This window comes from Crocuta crocuta, unplaced genomic scaffold (genome assembly GCF_008692635.1).
Source record: "Crocuta crocuta isolate KB4526 unplaced genomic scaffold, BGI_CrCroc_1.0 scaffold282, whole genome shotgun sequence".
In the NCBI taxonomy this organism is placed as follows: Eukaryota; Metazoa; Chordata; class Mammalia; order Carnivora; family Hyaenidae; genus Crocuta; species Crocuta crocuta.
Window position 1 is genome coordinate 6,334,199 of NW_027529174.1, and position 20,520 is coordinate 6,354,718.

Sequence of the window (20,520 nt, forward strand, 5' to 3'; positions counted from 1 at the left end):
GCGGGCCGAGGCCCGGGCCCACCTGCGCCAGGAAGGCCATGAGCTGCGCCCGCTGGTAGCTGTCGAAGTACTCGGCGGCCGTCAGCTGCCCGCAGCCCGGGAAAGACGGCAAGGCCGCCGCGGCGGCGGAGGACGCCGACGCCGAGGACGCGGGAGCATAGCCTCCGGCCCCGTGCCGCCAGCCGCCCCCGCCCGCCTCGCCCTTGCCCGCGGGCGGGTAGGGGTACGGGTAGGAGTAAGGGACGCACGCCGGGTACATGCAGCCTTCCAGCGCCTCGTCCCCCAGGGGAGCCATAAGCGCAGCCCCAGCCGCTCCCGCCGGCTCCCTNACGTGGCCTGTTCCTGACCTTCGCTGTGCGGAAATTCTGCACACTCGGAGGTCGGCGCACAGAGCCCGAGATGATCTGAAAAGATTGCTTTCTTTGCGATGCGAGCACTGATTGCTAAGTGCGCTTGCCCGAGGTGAAGAGGATGCCAGGGGCGCTCAATCACCGGGATTAGCCGAGCCAGGTGGGCCCCGTACCTTGATTACGTCAGGTGTCCGCGGGGTGCCTGCGGCTGGCGGGTGAGCGAAACCGCCAAGGTTTGGGCAACGGCTTGGGGCCCGTTACCTGTGCTCTCAGATTCCAGTTTAATTATCTCAGAATTGCCCCGAGAAGTCTACGCACTGAAGCCTTTCGGGTACGTGCATAGGGACAGCACCCTCGAAGGCATCCATACGTGGGCTAATTGTTCTCTCCCCTGAAGCGCGTCCCCTCCACCCCTCCACCTCACGCGGAGAGTCTATTGCTCTTCTCGGGGGGGTGGGGGAGGGGTATAGTACTACCCCAATTTTCTGCTAACTAAATCATCCCTCTAAAAGATTGATCTGAGGTGTGTCTACATAAGTGCAGAGACAAAATCAGCCCCCAACTGAGAAGAAAATACCTTGTTCCCTGGAAAAAATGATAGCTGTTCATTACTAACAGCACATCAAGTAATCAAATGCATTAATAGTTTTGGGTTTTTTTTTTTTTTGCTGATTTGATACAGGTTTGACAATAAAATACTGTATTTCACTGTTTAGTTGACCTGTGTGGGGATTTTTGGAATACAGATCAAAATTCAACATTATCAGGTATTCATACGTTGAGCAAGCACTTTTTTTTTTAACAACAGTTACATTAAACTCAATGACCCTTTACAAATTATGTTTTACCCCCCCAAAAAAGCCCACATAGCTTGTTTTTACATATAAGATAGTGCACCAAAATTCTGCATTTCCAAGACCCTGCTTTTCTAAGAGTTTACATATTTGAAACAGTCCTAGGAATTGGTAATGATAAAAACCAAAGAGCACATTTAACATGTTTAGGCTTTACTTTAGCAGTCCCAGGTGCAAGTTGTATACGACATTGATTTGTAATTTGTGAACGTGCTTGGTTAACACACCAGTGCAACCTTACAATGGGAAGGTGACGATTGTTACACGTATGACAATGTGAAGCACGTGTTATCCTTTACGTGAACCACATTCACTACCACAGACCAGAAATATCATAAATATGAAGTAACACTCCTACAAGATCGAGCCTCCTCTGCGTCCCCGTGTTCAGAGAGAAGTCTGAGTGGTTTCCATCATAATGAAGTTGTCAGCTTTCACTGTACCGTAGGACGGGTCTGCCATTTCCTCCTCTTTTAGTTTCTTATACGAAATGTCTGTATCTTCATCTTCATCTAGAGGATCTCGCTTGTGTAACATGTCACTTCCGTACACTTTATATATTAGAACAAAAATCCCCGCTTCTGCAGACTGGAAAAGGGCATAGAGCAGGGGAAACATGTACATGCTTCCTATCAACCGTGGTGGAAAGGCCAGCTTAAGAATGGCGGTACAGAGCTGCACGTTCTGACTGCCCGTCTCCAGGCACACGGTCCTCTTGCAGTTGGGCGGAAGATGGAAGAGAGTGGCTAGGCCGTAGCCTGAGGCGTAGCCTGCCAAAGGCATGAAAATTGCTACCACGTAAACACTTGCAGGAATACTCGCCAACAGCTCAGGTCCTAACATGGTGCCGGTCATTATGAAAAGGACCACCAGTGTCACTAGCAGAGACCACAGGGAAACCTAGTGATAGAAAATGACAAATCATCAAAAATAGTTGAAAAGGAATCCAGGCAAGAGAATCCTAAGCTCTTGGAGGAAGAGACCCAGCCAGTCTCACCGCACACACAAAATGGACTCTGTGCCGTAGGCAGTCTTGGACCAAGTGCTTCGGAGGACGGATAGGACACCTCATCAGGAGGAGTCCAGAGCCTCGTGGGACGGTTCTACTTGTTTAGAGGCCTGTCCTTATGTCTAGTGACAATCTGCTTTAACAACTAGCCATCGTCTTGGGTAGACTCTCAGGAGCAGCACAGACCAGACTTTGGTTTAAAAAACAGGAAGAGGGGGGCGCCTGGGTGGCTTAGTCGGTTAAGCGTCCGACTTTCACTTANTTAAAAAATAAAATTTATACAAAACAGGAAGAGGGGCACCTGGGTGGCTCAGTCGGTTAAGTGTCTGACTTCCACTTCCGCTCAGGTCATGATCTCATGGTTCGTGAGTTCGAGCCCCACGGCAGGCTCTGTGCTGACAGCTTGGAGCTTGGAGCTGCTTCAGATTCTATGTCTCCCTTTCTCTCTACCCTTCCCCTGCCTGCACTCTGTCTCTGTCTCTCTCAAAAATAAAACATTAAAAAAATAAAAATTTTTAAAAACAGGAAGAAAAGGCGACTCTTCTCCAGCAGACTGTCTCCAGACTTTCAGATAACTCTGTGCTGGCGGTCCTGACTGTTCAGAACATGTGTTTAATTTGTGAATGTGCCTCTTCAAAACAGCAGTTGGAATTGAGCCCGAAACACCAAGTATGGTCTGATGAACAGAGTGGGCACATGAACATTACCTTCCCTGTACAGGACCCCATGTTTCCTAGAAGAGATTAGCTGGTTTAACCCATGAGATTAAAAAGCTATTAAAGTGTATGAAACTTACAAATTAAAAAAAATTTTTTATAAAGGGGCACCTGGGTGGTTCAGTCTGTTGAGCATCCAAATCTTGATTTTGGCTCAGGTCATGATCCCAGGGTCATGGGATCGAGCCCCACAGAGGGCTCTGTACTGAGCCTAGAGCCTGCTTGAGATTCTCTTTCCCTCTGCCCCTCTCCCTCACTATTGCTCCACTATTGCTCTCTCTCTCTCGCTCTCTGTCTCAAGTAAATTAAAAAAAATTTTAAGTATGAAACTTAGTACATGATGCTTTCAAATTTCAAAATACTTTATATCTCAGAGAATTGATAGCAATATTGAAACAATTACCAACTCTTAGATTACATAAATGAAAAAAAAATGAACAGAAGACATGAGGAGTTCTTTGCAATTCTGCAACACCTCCTTTTTCATCTGTCCATGAGAAACACCCACCTATAAGTCTCTAGTGATGTTTAGGAATTCTTACCTACAATGGATGGATTTTAGATACAGTACTACGGACTGTATAAAACATTGTGTCATCTTGATGTCTGACTGATACATTTCACTAATTCAAGGAAGACCATTTGTGTAAATAGTAAGGGTGGAAACCTAAAAATTCCTCTCTTCGTTCTCCTTTGGATTAGTAGTGACCTAGTTTATTTGGGTTTTTTGTTTGTTTGTTTGTTTAATGAGGGTAGGGGGGTGTTTGTGAGGAAGAAGAGAGATCCAAAACAGTTTAAGTGCTGATTCTGGTTCACCGGATATTTGAGGGGAAACCCCTTTGCAGCCTGTGGGACTGGCATATACTTTATACTCTTTAAAAAATTACTTAAAATGTATCTGGGCTGGTAAAAAGTCTACCCTAGAGGGTGCTAAAATAATTATTATATAAAGTGCTCATGCTACAAAGGTACAATGGGCAGAAACCAAACTATTATAAATCAAAACTTTTTCTAAAAATAATCTCTACACCCAACATGGGACTCAAATTCACGACTCCAAGATCAAGAGTCTCATGTTCCACCCACCGAGCCAGCCAGGCACCCCTGAAACTTTTCTGATATTATTAAGTTTCAAAGTGTCTTCAAATCAAAAGCTTTGACAGGAAATCTGATTCTTTATTGTGAAAATATTGGCACCAAAGTTTCTTTTCAGCTATTTTAAATCATTCGGGTGAGCACTGACATTGAATGCTCATTTTAAAGTGTTTGCAAAAGTGTAAAAGTGTTATAAAGGATACCTTTTGAATGTTCTGATTAAGAAGAATAAGTTCACTTTAAACTCAAAGTTACCCAATCTTACTGATTTATCTATTAAATATATTTATCTATTTATAGATAAATAATCGATAACATATCAATTTATCTGTTGATTTTCTCTTAGAATTCCTAAGATTTTATAGTATTAGTTTAATGATTAAGCTTAATAAGTCCTTAATGCATCTCAAGATTACCTATGGGTATATTATGTACGATATATAAAATATATGCATATTTACATATACGTACTAATTTATGACATTCAAAATATATATATGTTTATTATAGAGCACAATTTCTTTTACTCATCGCTGGCTATATCTGCATAAATGAACCCATTTTTTGTATTAATAAAAATTTAGCTCCTTTGAATAATTAAATTTTGATTATTTATTTAAAATTAATTTAATTAATGTAAGTAAAACACAAAAGATTGTTTTCTTACATCTACATAACTGAAATATTGGAGAAACTCGTTTTCTCTTCACTTAGCTAAATGAATTTGTGCATTTATAGTAATTAGTTATGTATTTTACTTGAGTAACTTCCTAAAAGGAGAGTCCTACCCATGGTTTACTCTTAGATTTACTATTTTTGAATTTTCAAAGAAAGCTTTGTTGACAAATATTTAAATTTTTTCTCCAGTCAACAACAAAATCTCTACTGCTACCAAAAGCATCAGTTTTTCTTTTAAATAAAGCAGTATTGGAAATATTGCACAAAATAATAGGAATCTTCACCCTTTCACCAGCTTAGAAACCACATTCATTACCACAAGGCGGAAGGGAAAAGAAACACACAGATTTAGTAACGGTAATATATTCTGCATTCTTTATCCAGGACCCAGTTTTATTTTGTGCCTTTTTAAAGTCACTATTTTGTGCCTTCTATTATATTGCCTCAATGTGATTTTAAGATTAGTGTCAACTTATTTTTAGAAAAGTAATAAAAACATTTTAAAGAAACCTTCTATAGAGTTTCTCAGAATTAGAGTTCCACTTTTTAAAAAAGATAATAATGCATTTCTAAAATACTGCACAAATTCAATTCCCATCATTTTATTTCCCCTGCTTTGATTTTTAGTAATGCCACGATAGTGGAATTATGTTAGTGGAAAATATGTTGCCATTTAATAGCACCTGTCATCTCCTTCCCCCTTGATAGGTTTCCTCCTGTGAATACTAATAGTTCTCCTATGCCGTTTTTAATTAAGGTATGTCTTAATTAAAGCTATGGGCCTTCTCAATTGAAAAAGGTAGAAGTTTTCTTTGTGGCACAAACTTATTTTTTTTTTTTTTTTTTTAAGTTTATCCCTGCAAGTGATGCCAAGTTTTCTTCCTTCTCCCTCTTTTCCAAACTTCTTAGCATTTCAGCCAGGGGTGACCTTACCTTCACAATGTAGTCCGCCACCCGGTTGTATTTGTACCGAATGAAGACCCCCAACCCGATAGGGATGAGAGTGCTGCAGAGAGTCAGGGTCACCGCCCCCAGGGGTAGTAACTGCACCAGAGAGGTGTTGATCCAAGCCCGGCTGTAGATCCACAGGCACAGGGGCATCAAGACTAGAGCCAGAAGTGTGGAGGAGATGGTCATGATGATGCTGCAGAAAAGGGAAAGGACAGAATTCACAATGGGCTCTGTGCCAAGAGTCTCTCTTGCACACTGGGTAGAGGAGAAGGAAGAGACTGCAAATCTGGAGTTCCAAGTCTGCGGAGAGAACCTGTTTCATCAGAGCCAAGAGAACAACAGCCCCTAAGCCCAACTGAAACATGAACCCAGGATGGGGGGGGGGCGGGGGGAAAGAATCTCAGGACCGCTGGCCCTGGGTCTGTAAAGCCTATTGAGCTGGCTACAGTCTGGATGATTCTGAGGGCAAGGAACATCTTTCTTTTTTCATCCTCCAAAGCACCCTGTTAGACGTAGTAAAGCTGCTGAACACGACTTGTTGGATTGAACTCAATTATAGTGTCCTCTATAGGAGATCACTTTCCTTTCTGGGGCCAATAGCCCTATTTTGCTTTTGCATTTCCGGCGAGTCCTAGCTTCAGGCTTCCCCGTTCCCTTTGTCTCGCAGAGGACGACCTGCGCTGGATGGTCCCAGAGGGGTGCAGGGAACCCCAAGGCAGTCGGCACCCCGGTCCCGTCTAGATCTCTCCCCCCTCCAGCACTACCTCTCCACGTCCGCCTTGACTTCTTTTTTTTAAATTTTTATTTACTTCTGAGAGAGCGAGAGAGGGAGAGAGAGACAGAGTGAGCAGGGGAGGGTCAGAGAGAGAGGGAGACACAGAATCTGAAACAGGCTCCAGGCTCTGAGCTGGCAGTCAGCACAGAGCCCGACGCGGGGCTCGAACCCACAAACCGCGAGATCATGACCTGAGCTGAAGTCGGACGCTTAACAGACTGAACCGCCCGGGCGCCCCCCGCCTTGACTTCTAAAGCCCTGGCGTCAACCTCTCCCCCCACCGGCTTCTTCCCTCGTCCACGCCTCTCCCCTACGCCTCTCCTTCCTCCGGGTCTGAAACCCACCGCGAAGCGCGGCTGCCTGGCCTGGGAAAGCCGCGCAGGGGGCAGCCCGCCGCGTACCTGAGGTTCATGTCGCCGTCAACCAGCAGGGACATGAGGTTGGAGAGGTTCCCGCCGGGACAGCAGCCGCACAGGAGCACCGCCACGGCGGCCACCTCGTTCAGCGAGAAGGCGAGCGCCAGCAGGAAGGCCAGCAGCGGCAGCAGGCCGAACTGGCAGAGCGCGGCCAGCAGCGCGCCCACGGGCCGCCGCACGTGCTCCGCGAAGTGGTTCACGTCCACCGTGCAGCCCAGGCCCAGCATGGTGATGCACAGGGCGGCTCCCACGAACACGTTCAGCCCGTGGTTCAGCGGCGTGTCCCAGAACGGGGTCTGGGGCTGCGGCCAGGGCTGCGGGAACAGGGACTNCCCCAGGGCGAACCCAATCGCCGGGCCCCAGCGCCCCGCAGGCCCCGCCCCGCCACCGAGTCCCTCCTTTTAATCACCAGTAAGTGGTTCTGTTAGAGTGCAGCCGGGGGCGGAACAAAGCCCTGACAAAGGACCAGAAGAAAAACCGTGCCTGGCAGGCGATCAAGTTCTGTGATGGGCTCTGCCTCTTTCATAATGAAATCTGGACACACACACACACACACACACACACACACACAGAGCTAATCCATGCATGCATATACACTACATACACTGTTCAAATAGCCTGCAACCCTGAGCATCGAGAAAGGTCCCTGACTTAACATGAGCGGTTCTCTGGTAGCAAGACATAATATCTGGCTTTCATTTACCAACAGGTTTTTTTTTTAAAATTCTTTAAAAACGTTTTTTAAAAGTAATCTCTACGTAATTTGCTTAACGGTTTTTAAATAAAATATGTTCAGACTCGAAGTTGAAAGTAATAACAATGCTGGTGCGTCGGCAAGTGCGTGTGCATTATTTCATTCGATTGTCACAGCAGAACCATGAGAGGGGCTGTTAACCCGTTCTTACACTTCAGGAAAATCTGAGGCGCAGGGAAATCTCAGCCTGGGCAGCCAGACCCACAGGCAGCGTCTGGATGAATGTGCACCTGATGCGTCCTTAAAGAGTGCCCTGGAGAGCTCTGCTAAGAAAAGGCTCCGTGAAAGATGTGTTTTGGGTTATTGGCAGATGGGGAGAGGATATCTCCGTGGCCGTAAATTTATGAAGTGTTAGGAGTACAGCTCCACGATGGGATTAGAGAGCTAGAAAGAAATAAAGTGGTGGGATTCCCTGCCTCAGACAGGTTTATCCCCCAAACAAATCGGATTCAGGGCTCACAGGACTGTTGGCTCAGCAACTTTCAATCACCAGAGGCATGGACAAGGAGAAGAGGGACCGCTCTGCATACCAGGGAGGTGGAGCCTGTCCGGGGTGACCAGAAAGCCAAAGCCAGGTGAGTTGCGAAAGCCAAAGGGAGGATTTTCTAGGCTGAAGTCTTAGCTCAGCATTAGCCTGCATGGGGCCAGGACCCCAAAGTGGATTCTTCCCCCTGGGGACTTGTCCCTCCCCACTTTTCTGACACCAGAGGAGACTGGGTGACTTCCATTTCCCAGTGGTGGACAGAGCTCATGTGTTCATCTGTTCTCCTCTCCAAGGCTCATGAAAATGACAGAGAATATGAAAAATATGATTAAATTCACAGCACATTGCGTTCTTAATCACAAGTAAACCATTTGATTTTTCTCCATTAGACCATAAATTCCATGAAGGCAGAGCTACTGCAAGCATTTAGGAAAGTAACGTACCCTCATACTTTCCTAAAACAGCGGGCCAAGAAAACCATGCAGTGACATCTATTGAGCTTTGCAGGAAGTGGGATATGACCAAAAATATTCTACATGTTCATTCAGGCTTATGTATGCACAACTAAGATACTCAGATATACAGTGAAACACGCCACTCGAATACTTTCATTAAGTAAGTATATCCAGGGAAGACTCACGCAGAAAGGGACAAAATAAGGAGGGGGCCCTGCTGAGCCTTCACATTCTTTAAACCACAGGATGAGATAAGCCAAGAACACGAACGGCAGAGCCAGCTGAAGCCTAACTCTGTGGACACTGCGCCTGCTTGCCCCCTCCTTGTGTTCATGATATTAAAATCCACAATCGAATTCAATAAGCAGTAATTAGAGGCAGACCAACTCATCCAACTAGCTCCTGTCTTGGTTTGGGGAGGGATGTGGGAGGTGATTTATGCAACGGGCAAAGAGCAAAAAGCAGAAAGGGATGGACCTGGCTTGTAAATCAGCAGGCTCACAGCAAGCCTGCAGTTCTGGGGGCTTCTTGGGGCCTGCAGACCGATCATTCTCCTGCTGCTGTAGTTATTGTCAATGTAAAGAAAGCCCCCCCGCCCCTTCTTTCTGGTCTCCTTCGCTAAGAGAAAAGCCCAGGAATAGAAAACAGAGCTCACAATCCAGGTGTGGTACCGGTGTGGGTCACTTAGCCTCCTCAGTTACCTTTCTTTTACTCATGCGCCACCAAGGAGGGTCCCGCCCATCCAGAGGAGAGAGAATATATAGAAGGAAGAGACAACAACATAGCACCCAGAAAACATACTCTGGGGCGTGGGGAGGTGAGAAGAAATTTAGAACTATGTGGCACGCCAGACATCAAAAGTAATTCCAAATAGATTAAAGAGCTAACAATAATAATGATGATGATACAACCAAATACCCGAGAAAAATGTTGGCTCGTGTTGGCAAATGTTTGCTCATCTTTAGATGAGGAAAGTCTTCCTAAGCAAAAAAGCAACAGAAGACATCCTAATGGGAAGCTCACTTGATATGGCTACATAAACATTTTAAACAGAGCAGTAAAGCCGGCAGTGGAAAAGGTTAAATGCAGATTGCAAAATGAAAAAAATATTTGAAACATATAAAATCAAGAGCTAATTTTAAAAAATTTTAATGTTTATTTTATTTTTGAGAGAGAGAGAGAGAGAGAACAAGTGAGGGAAGAGGAGAGGGAGAGAAAGACTCAGAATCTGAAGCAAACTACAGGCTGCGGGGGGGGGCGGGGGGGGCACTCAAAACCACAAACCGAGAGATCATGACCTGAGCTGAGCTGAACTAGATCACTCAACTGAGCCACCCAGGCGCCCCAAGAGCTAATATTGTTAATTTGCAAAATAGTTTTGCAAATTAATGAAAACAAACAACACACTAGGAAAAAGACAAGTGATAGGAGTAGACACACAATATCACTGAAAAGATGCAAATCACCAATATACTTATACAAATATTCACACCCAGTCGTAAACAAAGAAATTAAAGCAATTAAGTGCCATTTTTTCACTACCAGAAAATGCTGAAATAAATGTGATGGTATTGTGGCAAAAATGCTATGAACTAGACGTCTCTCACCCGACCAGTGGTATATCTTTTCTAGTAGGAGACTTGGTAGATAACAATTGTCCTAAGAATGTGCATTTACTTTGGTCCAGCAATTCTTTTCTAGGTATTTATTACAAGGAAACAGAAAAAGTAGTTTTTGATGAGAGCTACATTGAATGTGTACTTTCTACAGACAATCTTCTAAGCCTTTGCGTGGACCGTCTCCTGTAACCCTTACTTAAGGGGGTTAGAAATTTGGCAAGTCATCTCCTAGTACGGGAAGAGCCAGGATTGGAACCCAAGCTTTCGGATCCCAAAGCGCAGATAAAGGAGTGTGCTAATACAGGAGACTGCTATGCAGATACCAAGTATCATTAAAAATCAGAGTTCTTAATCTAGAGTCCATAGATGAATCTGAGAACCTCTTGAAAGATGAACTTTTCTGTATACATATATTTTTTATCTGAAAAGTGAGTCCACGACTTTTCTCAGGTTCCTGAAAGAGTCCAAGACCTGTTTAGAGAAGTTCTTGTGATAAAATCTTAAGTGATAAAACAAGCTATAAACACACACACATACACGTATATTCTAGTAAATAGATTAAACATACATAAATTTAGAGGGAATTTCTCCCATATAGAGTATATCTGAGTGATTCTATTAAAAGGGATTTTTAGGGGCGCCTGGGTGTCTCAGTCAGTTAAGCATTGGACTTCGGCTCAGATCATGATCTCACAGGTGGTGAGTTCAAGCCCCATGTCAGGCTCTGTGCTGACAGCTCAGAGCCTGGAATCTGCTTCAGATTCTGTGTCTCCCTCTCTCTGCCCCTTTCCCACTTGCATTCTGTCTCTGTCTCTCTTTCTCTCTCTCAAAAATAAATATTAAAAAAAATTTTTTTTTGAAAGTGGTTTTTAGGGATGCCTGGGTGTTTCAGTTGGTTAAGCTTCCAGTTCTTGATCTTGGCTCAGATCATGGTCTCAAGGTTCATGGGCTCAAGCCCTGAGTGGAACTCTGCACTGACGGCACAGAGCCTGCTTGGGATTTTCTCTCTCCCTCTCTCTGCCCCTTCACCTCTCCATATACTGTCTCTCTCTCTCTCTCTCTCTCTCTCTCTCTCTCAAAGTAAATAAATAAACATTTAAAAGTGATTTTTAGGGGCGCCTGGGTGACTCAGTAGGTTAAGCATCCAACTTCGGCTCAGGTCATGATCTTGAGGTTCATGAGTTCAAGCCCCATATCAGGCTCTGTGCTGACAGCTCAGAGCCTAGAACCCGCTACAGATTCTGTGTCTCTCTCTCTGTTCCTCCCCTGCTCATGCTCTGTTTCTCTCTCTCTCAAAAATCAACATTAAAAAATATTTTTTAAATAAATAAAAGTGATTTTTAGTTTTTTTGTCTATATTTTACTGTGTTTCTGAATTTCTGTCATAATAGTATTTTATAAACAGAAAAATATAAATGTTATTCTAAAATATAAAATCCAGAGGAAAAATAAATTCCACAAGTGTCAAGGGGTAAGTCACTTTAATCAATCCACAGGCTATATAGGTTGATAGAGAAAAATAGTCAAAAGACAGACAATTTGCAATGTAAAAAGTATATGCTCTTTATTAAACAGAAAAAGTTGTACTTCTCTAGTAGTAAATACACACAAAATATGAAACTTAAAATCAAATAGACAAAAATTCTCAAAGTCAACACCACCTAAAGCTGGAAATGTAATGGAAAAAGCACTCAAACACCTTGATGGTGGTGAGGTATTTGAATCAGCTTCTGGGCAAAGCAATTTGATAATACAATCCTGCTTCTGGAAATTTTTAAAAATTAGAATTATTTCAGGTGAAGTGCCAGAAACCCTAACTCACATTGGTTTAAGGCCAGAAAGGGAATTTATTGACTCATGAAAATGAAAAACCTCCAGCTGTGGCTGGCTCCCAAGTTAAAATGAGGACTCCGTCTCTCTCCATTTCCCAGCTCTTCTTTCCTCTATTGGAATCTTCATTTTCATGTATACTTTCTCCATAGGGAGGCTCAGCAGCTTCACATACAGTCTTCAGAAAATAGAGCATTCCAATGAAATCTTTCATAAGCTGGAATGGCATAAAGGGAAGAATCCATTACCATTCATCTATGCAGAAAATTTTTGAGCATTCCTAGACGCTCCCCCCCCCGCCGCCCCCAAATCGCCTCTGTTTTTCTGATGACTCAAAACACATCTTGCTGACGGATACACATAATAAATGGAGATAAAGCAGAGAAGCTCACAGATGCAGTTCAAAGCTCTGGAGGCTTGCTGCTGAGAGGCTAAGTGTAGTTCTTGATACAAGGAGCTTGGAGGGGCTGCTCTCACTGCTGGGGACAGCTGCCTCTGGCACAACTCATTGCAAAACAAACTCTGGATGCTATTTTCTGCTTTCTCCTTTTATCATTTTAGCATAAAAGTGAAAATCCTCTTCAGATTTCTTTTCAAACAGGTGCTAATGCAGGTCTTTCATAAAAGGGAAGTGGCCAAGTGCAAACTTGAAAAGCAAGGGTTACAGGTGTATCCTACCAATTTAAAACACCCACAGAAAGAGAAAGCCTACTTCCCAATAATTCCCAGAACAGCGTTGGGAACAATTTGGTCCGTGACTTTCCTCCAGCCTATATTGCTTGTTCTGATAATGCATCAGATCTCAGTCATCTTTGTAAGATGCTCTTTAATTACATGATTCAATTGTACACTTCCTAGTCACTACCAAAAAGCCATCAGGAGAGATTTGATTTAATCCAGATTCTCCTTTCCATGTTATCTCAGTCTGTACCAGAGAAGCCCTCCACTTTCCACATAACTCTTCAATGTTTTGCTTTACACAGAAAGATCGTTCTCTTACTTTTTTTCTGCTGATGGTCTATTCTTTAACCAGTTGCTTCCTTGTTTTTGTCTCTCCTTTAACTTTCCTATCACTGCCAACTAACCTGAAAAGTGAGAGGTCTGTTGCTCTCTTGAAGTTCTAACATTTCAACATGTTTTTGATGCATGGAAGACTGTACTGAGGACATCACATAGCCATCATTATATGGCATAAGGTTTTTCATCTGATAACTGAGAAGGAAAAAACAGCATCTACAAAGCTCTTGCAGGATATTAAACTGAGAATTTATTTGATCTAAACATGAAAAAAATTTCCAGTGATGTTTTTCAAGATTCCCAACTGAAAACTTACCTCTTGTTAAGTTACTAAACAACACAATAAATAGGAAAAATGAGATTTAAAAAAAAACAACAAGACTTTTGGGGCACCTGGGTGGTTCAGTCAGTTAAGCTTCTGACTTTGACTCAGGTCGTGATCTCACAGTTCGTGGGTTTGAGCCCCGCGTTGGGCTCTGTGCTGACTGGCAGCTCAGAGCCTGAAGCCTGTTTCAGATTCTGTATCTCCCTCTCTCTGACCCTCCCCTGCTCACGCTCTCTCTCTCTCTCTCTCTCTCTCTCAGAAATTAAAACATTAAAAAAAAACCAAGACTTTTTGTTAAAATTAGACTCCACTAATCGGTTTGTATTTGGGGGTGTTTTTAATAATTTTCATTACACTATACAAAGTAGATAAAGCATTAACATTTCTTTTTAAATGTTTTGTTTCTGAGAGAGAGAGACAGCATGAGCAGGGGAGGGTCAGAGAGAGGGAGATACAGAATCTGAAACAGGCTCCAGGCTCTGAGCTAGCTGTCAGCACAGAGCCCGACGCGGGGCTCGAACCCACGAACCATGAGATCATGACCTGAGCTGAAGCCGGACGCTTAACTGACTGAGCCACCCAGGTGCCCCAGCATTAACATTTTTTAATTTAAGAATTGCTATTTAGAAAAACTATTTTTTTATTTTTTTTTTAGTGTTTACCTTATTTTTGAAAGAGAGAGACAGAGCACAAGTCGGGGAGGGGCAGAGAGAGATGGAAACAGAATCTGAAGCAGGCTCTAGGCTCTGAGCTGTCAGCACAGAGCCCGACTCAAGGCTCGAACCCATAAACTGTTGGATACCCAACTGACTGAGCCAGCCATGTGCCCTGAAACACCCTTTAAAAGTGGATTTCTCTTGGAATAATTTAAAACCTCTTGCCCATTACAGAGGAAGCAAATAATAAAACCACCACTTGCTCACCCATTTAACCTTATCAGTAATGACATGTGTTGGAGAATAGTAATGAATTCTGGTTTTATATGATCCTAAGACAAGACTGTGGTTTGCTAATAATTTTATATTTCATTTTTTTCTTACTTTCAATATTGAATTAGTCTTGCCATTCGATAGATCTGAGAATGATTGCCCCTGGCTGCTGCTTACCAATGTCTGTCATTGCTATCCATTGCCCGACTCTGTCTAGAATATTAATTGGGAGATAGTAGATAAAGTCACTGCTTTCCCCCCATCATTTCTGCAAAATCATGCTGAAAAGACTTAATAGGAGCTGGAAATGTGGGGATTGAAAGTTGGTACCAGTGTTTTGCATCATACTTGCTCAGATGCTCTCTCTCCTTTTAAGTAAGAGCCCAGCACAGAGCCCAAGGCAGGGCTTAAACTCACTATTCTGAAATTAAGACCTGAGCTGAGATCAAGAGTCGGTCACTTAACCATCTGAACCACCTAGGTGCCCCAGACTCCCTCTTAAGTAATCAAATATAAGTGACTGTTCTCCAAAATCTGGTATTTTAGAATATACATGATACACATAGGTATACATTCAAAGTGTGCATATATATATATATATATATATAGTTTCTTCTATTTCTCTAGATCTTTCAGAGTTGGCTGTGATTAACAGGCATGGATCCATAAAATTTCAGAGTTCTTTTCATAATATTGTATTATAACAACTCAATTCAAACACTGTGTATTAATCTCCCAATGTTTTTCTAGACAGGAGAAGGATAGAGGTGGAAATGAGGTTTGTGTCGTGTTCTCAAGGACTTGGCAGCTCCATCAGACTGTACGGCTGAGGGTGCAAATGCAAGGCACATGGTCATGAACTTTATATATTCAGGCTCACGTGAGATGAGCGAGATGAGTTCTGGCTGTGGAGTCTAAGTCTAACTAACCAATGAGTACTAGGCTTTCACCATGTAAAGGAAGGCAAAGGATATTCTGGGGAAGAACAGCTTGAGCAAAGTCATGGGAGCACATTACTTCCCCTGGGATCACAGGGGAAATGGAGCAGGTACCCACAGTGAGGAGGTCAGGAAACAAGACTGGGCAGGGTGGGTAACGAAGGCAAGTTTTTTAGGGTCTCTATTGCCATGTAAAGAGCTCGAGCTTTATTCTGTGACCACAGAAAGTTAGCTGAGTTTTCCATACAGGGAAGTGACATATCCAGATTCAAGACTCAGAAAGACAGATCTACAACCTCAGGGTAGATGGACAGGAACATCATAAAGAATAGGGAGAGAGTCAAGCAGGAAGATGACTATGGACATGGTAAATAATGGCAGCTTATAGCACAGAATAAGCATGGAAATGGAGAGGAGAAGGTACATTCGTGGTGAGAGAGAGAGAGGATTCAAAGTAAACTTAGGCTCTAATTTGAAGATAGGTGGATGGTAATAATAGGAACTGAGATCTAGAACATAGGCAAAAGAGCAAATTTGAGACTCAAGTAGCAAAGTTTTAGATGTGTTGGGTATAGGATGTTTGGAATGTCCAGTTGGAATCTAATATGCAAATGAACTTCAGTTTGAAGCCCATCGCAGAGATCTGGGGCACAGACATAAACAGTTCAGGTCATGATCTCATGGTTCATGGGAATGAGCCCCACACTGAGCTCCATACTAAAGGGATTGAGACTGTTTTGAATTCTCTCTCTCCCTCTCTCTGCCCCTATCCTACCTGTACAGGTGGGTATGCATGTCCTCTTTCAAATAAATAAATAAACTTTAAAAAAATGTTGCTCTTCCTAGGATTTCATCATGGACTTTTTTTTTTCCTTCTCCCTCTGCACTTTCCTAGGTTATTTCATTAACTCATCTGGCTTTAGCTATGAACTATAGATACTTACTCCCAAATCTCCATTTCTAGTCCCAAATCTCATCTGAGCTCTAAATCCACAACGGATACTGCAAATATTCCTAAAGCAGAATTCATTCCATCCAGCCCAACCCCGTATTTCCTTTTCTTTACCTTGGTTAATGGCACTGCCATCAGCAGCCTCCATGTTTCAATGGGAATACATCCGTCCCTTTCCTTCACTGGGAAATACCAATCCATCCCTTAGCATTTACCTCAAATCTTACCTGCCCTTGTAAGTCCCTTTCATTCATCTTTCATTTCCCTCTTAGAGTCAGGTGCTGTGTTCTTTGGTTTCCCAGATCATAATTTTGGACCTCACCCACGCCTGTACATATTTTTTGGAAGTCTACCTTCTCCAGTGCACCACAGGGATGTCCGTAGCAGGAGCGGTGCTCGCGCTGTTGTGTGTCCTATGCATTCATTGCCTTTGCATACTTCCTATCTTTCAATAGGCCCACTTTGCATATAGTTGAATGAACGGCAGACGGATTAATGAATAGGTCTTAGCCAACCAAGGCAGAGGGAATCAAGAGGGTGGCTTTAGTGTCGAATTGTCATCTGGTGACAGCATTCCCTTCCATTAAATTGGCTCTGATTTGTAGTCTGGTAAAGAACGTGGAATTACTGCACTTAGCCCACCAGCTGGTTTTCTGCGGTCTGGGTCGCAGCAGCGGGGGGTTGCCAATCATTGTCATAAAGCTGTCTCAACAGCCCTGCTCCAGATGACCTGATGTGAAGCTCTCTGGGCTGCGGGTTGGCATATTAAGTGACGCGGTGTTTCTGCATCTAGCTGAGCCGCTTGAGTCACAGCCACAGTACAAACATTTTAACGAAATTAAAATCTCTGTGGAGGAGAGAAAGCAGAGGATAAACAAGGCTGGAGAACACACTGAGATGGGAGCGAAGGCAAGAGACGGAGACGGTGGAATATGGCGTAAATCACACTCTCTGCTGTAGTAGGAAAAGAGAGACTAAGTCAGAGGTCTACACATGTGATTTAAAGTGGTCTAAATTTTCCTCCCCATTGAACTGCAAAAACAAAACAAAATAAAATAAAATAAAGGAAACTTTTCTAGAAAATACATACAGTACATTGAAAGGGGCCCCGGGGCAAATAAATAAAGTCTATCTCCCGTGAGAGCAAATTGAAATAGATCAATTACCTCTTGTCACTTCCTAGTCCCAAATGAATGAATTACTTTCTAAAAAGCCTGTGCACTGCTGGGTTTGACACAAAGAAGGAGATTCCTGTTGTGCATCTCACGCAAATGGAAAATGATTGGGGTGATAAAGTACCTCTGCGTCTTGAGGAAATTGACATAAATAATTCTTGCTAATATAGGAAAACTAGAACTTCAAAAATCTCTATGTGTAGTTAGAGCCCTGAGGAGCACATTGTATTTTGCTTTGACTTAAAGAAGTATTGCCAGTGTCACCTTGAGCAAGGGAAAGAAAAGGGGATCTAAAAGCCCTAAAATGTAAGACAGCTTTCTTTTCCTGGTTGGCTCCACTTAGAAAGGAAGAGTGAACTTGTCCCACTGCCTTCCTGACTCTGCGGGTACAGAGGTAGTAAGAGCAGATCTCTGCATCTCACAGACAAATGCAGAAGGACCAGATAGACCCGACGATGTCAGGGTATCAAAGAGCCCAAAGGCAGAAGAACAGCTGGACCCCAGGAGGGACTAGAGGCAGGCACCGAAGGTCAGGAATTTGCTTTTCTCTCTGTTTCTTTTCCTACTTCCACGGACAGCAGAGGGAAGAGGACCTGTGTGGACGGAGATTCCTGGAAGGTCTATGTTTAGGATGAGGGACTGGAGTCCTGGAGGGGTTGAGGGAGGAATGACAAGAGGTGACAGAGGTAAACAGAGGTTAGTAGATTGATCTCAATTCTGTAGGCTGAGCTGATAAGCAAAGAGGGTGATACCAGGCTCTGAGTTATCAGCACAGAGCTTGATGTGGGGTTCGAACTCACCAATGGTGAGATCAGACGTGAGCTGAAGTTGGACCCTTAACCGCCTGAGCCACTCAGGTGCCCCCAAAGAGGGTGATACTTTTAAGGAAACTCTCTGCCAGCAACATGGAGGCTAACCAAAATCCATGACTCTTAGTCATTTTCCACTATGGCATCTGTGTTCATGTCTTCCTATCTCCCCATGTGTAACTACAGAGGTTTCCATTCTCGAGAAAACAGGATGACCTCAAGACAGAGCATGACTTGAATCCACTCCAAGTTCTTGTAAACTAAATTTATCACAAACTTCGGTCCTTGAGTTATTACTAAATTATGTGCAGTGCACCTCATAATTGATCATGAAAGAGTCATGATGCCATGGTTGAAAACCACTAGAGCAAAGATGGTCATCGGTGCTCCACGGACAGCTGGGGGTTCATGGGAGGTACCTTGGGGACTAGGGGAAAGATAAAAGGATAGAGCTCTAACAACCCCCCCGCCCCCGCAAATCCCACACTTCAACTGGAGAAGCTTCACTTTTATCTTATCATTGTAGGCCTTTTGCCAAAGTTTTATTTCAATAAGGTATCCCACTACTTGAAAAACATGTCTTGCAATGGATAGAAGATAGGAGAGATGGGAGGCAGATAAATCAAATAGGAGATCGTTGTAATAGTTCGGGTGAGAAATGATAAAATTAGTTCCGCTAAATCTAGTTGAATGGATAAACTAAAGCTCATAACTCAACATGAATCACAATGTACAAGATATAAGGTATTTCTGGGGTGCCTGGGGGCTCAGTCAGTTAAGCATTTGGCTCTTGATCTCAGCTCAAGTTTTGACCTCGGCTCAGGTCTTGATCTCAGAGTCATGAGTTCAAGCCCCACATTGGGCTCAAGATCAGAAGGCATTTCCATAATATATACGCAATAGGAAACTATATTGCTAATTTATTTTGGCATGTAATGGGGTACAAATAAATAAATAAGTAAAATATATTATAACAGTACTTCCCAGACTTTAATGGATAAGAACTTCATTTGGCAGTCTTGTTAATATGTAGATACTGATTCACAGGGTCTGGGGCAGGGCCTGAGTTTCTTTCTACATTTCTAGCAAGTTCCCAGGAGATGTGTGCTCCAAGGAGACACTGAGTAGCAAGGTATCAGAGAATCCTACAAATAATTGTAAGATTTCAAAAAATATCCCTAACCCAATGAAAGAGCAGGGGCTCTAAAGTCAGAGACCCTTAGATTTAAATTCAGGGTTTACCACTTACACATCACAGCTGATCTCTCAGCTTATTTCCACATCTAATGATAGTGCTTGATTAACTGGTGAGCTGTTGTGAGGATTAAGAACAAACACAACATAGGGGGACCTGGGCAGCTCAGTCGGTTAAGCATCTAACTCTTGATTTTTGTTCAGGTGATGATCTCACGGTTGTTGAGATCAAGCCCAGAGTCAGGCTCTGAGCTGGGCATACAGCCTTCTTGAGATTCTCTCTCTTCCTCTCTCTCTGCCCCTCCCCCACTCATGCACACACTTGTGCATGCGTGCTCTCTCTCTCTCAAAAAAAAAAAAAGAAATAATACAACATAAAGTATTAGTACAGTGCCTGGCTCCTAGCAAAAACTTAGTAAATAGTAGCTTATTTTTATTTTCTAAAAGCCAATTTTATAAGAGTGATCCACAAACTGCCTTTAGCGGAACCACTGTGGCACTAGTTTGCAACATACTCCTGGACCCTGTGTCAAACCTGCTGACCCAGAAATTCTGAGGATGGGGATTTTTAACCAACCCCTTCGTACACTAGGCTGAGGGACGGCTGCTGGAAGCTACGTGCCCATGCAGCTAGCCTGGCCAAACCACTTCCAAAGAGCATTTATTTAGCCTGCAGAGCCAAACCTTGGCTCACACCATGACCTGACTTCCTGTAGCAGGCGGAAGGTGAAGGGCAGTGTGGTCACTGGGCTATAGAGATTATAACATCTTTAGAATCGAAGAAGATACCAATGTCCTGCCTCACTGTACCCTTTATCCAGTAAGAAGCTCAGGTCCCAGGACAGAGAAGTACCATCCTGAGCCTCCTTCCTTCCCCCACTGTCACACAGGTTTCTTACTTGTGAGGAACTGTATCTTTTCAGACCAATTCTGGGCAACGCTGACCCTGGACTGAGTATCAAAGTTGGTCTAAGTTATTTCTGAGAGCTTTCTACTCTGATTCCTGCCCCCACCCAACACCCCATCGTATCCCACATTTTAGGCCTCCCTTCTCTTCTAACTCTTGGTACCCTGTGCCATCTAGTTCTTCCAAACCTTTACTTAGAGGTGTCTTCTCCCTCATCGATAGTCCCATACTCCCTTCCTACCTAGCCAACTACTTTGGTAGAGGTGAGCATCCTTTAGAAGAAAATGG

At 43.5% G+C, this 20,520-nt stretch overlaps 2 protein-coding genes across 2 annotated transcripts in view; both read right to left on the reverse strand.

Moving 5' to 3' along the window:
- Window positions 1-295, reverse strand: part of ZAR1 (zygote arrest 1) — a 3,586-nt gene extending 3,291 nt beyond the window's left edge. The window contains exon 1 of the mRNA XM_077757729.1: window positions 7-295. Coding sequence (XP_077613855.1) covers window positions 7-295 — 289 coding nt within the window. The remainder of the gene's footprint in view (window positions 1-6) is intronic.
- A 1,041-nt stretch (window positions 296-1,336) lies between these two features.
- SLC10A4 (solute carrier family 10 member 4) lies at window positions 1,337-14,457 on the reverse strand. Its single transcript, XM_077757730.1, has 5 exons — window positions 14,435-14,457; window positions 13,072-13,198; window positions 6,830-7,242; window positions 5,636-5,846; window positions 1,337-2,104 (listed from the first exon to the last, which is right to left on the reverse strand). The coding sequence occupies exons 1-5, from the start codon at window positions 14,455-14,457 to the stop codon at window positions 1,592-1,594; spliced, it is 1,287 nt and encodes a 428-aa protein (XP_077613856.1). The 3' UTR covers window positions 1,337-1,591.
- Between the last annotated feature and the right edge of the window lie 6,063 nt (window positions 14,458-20,520).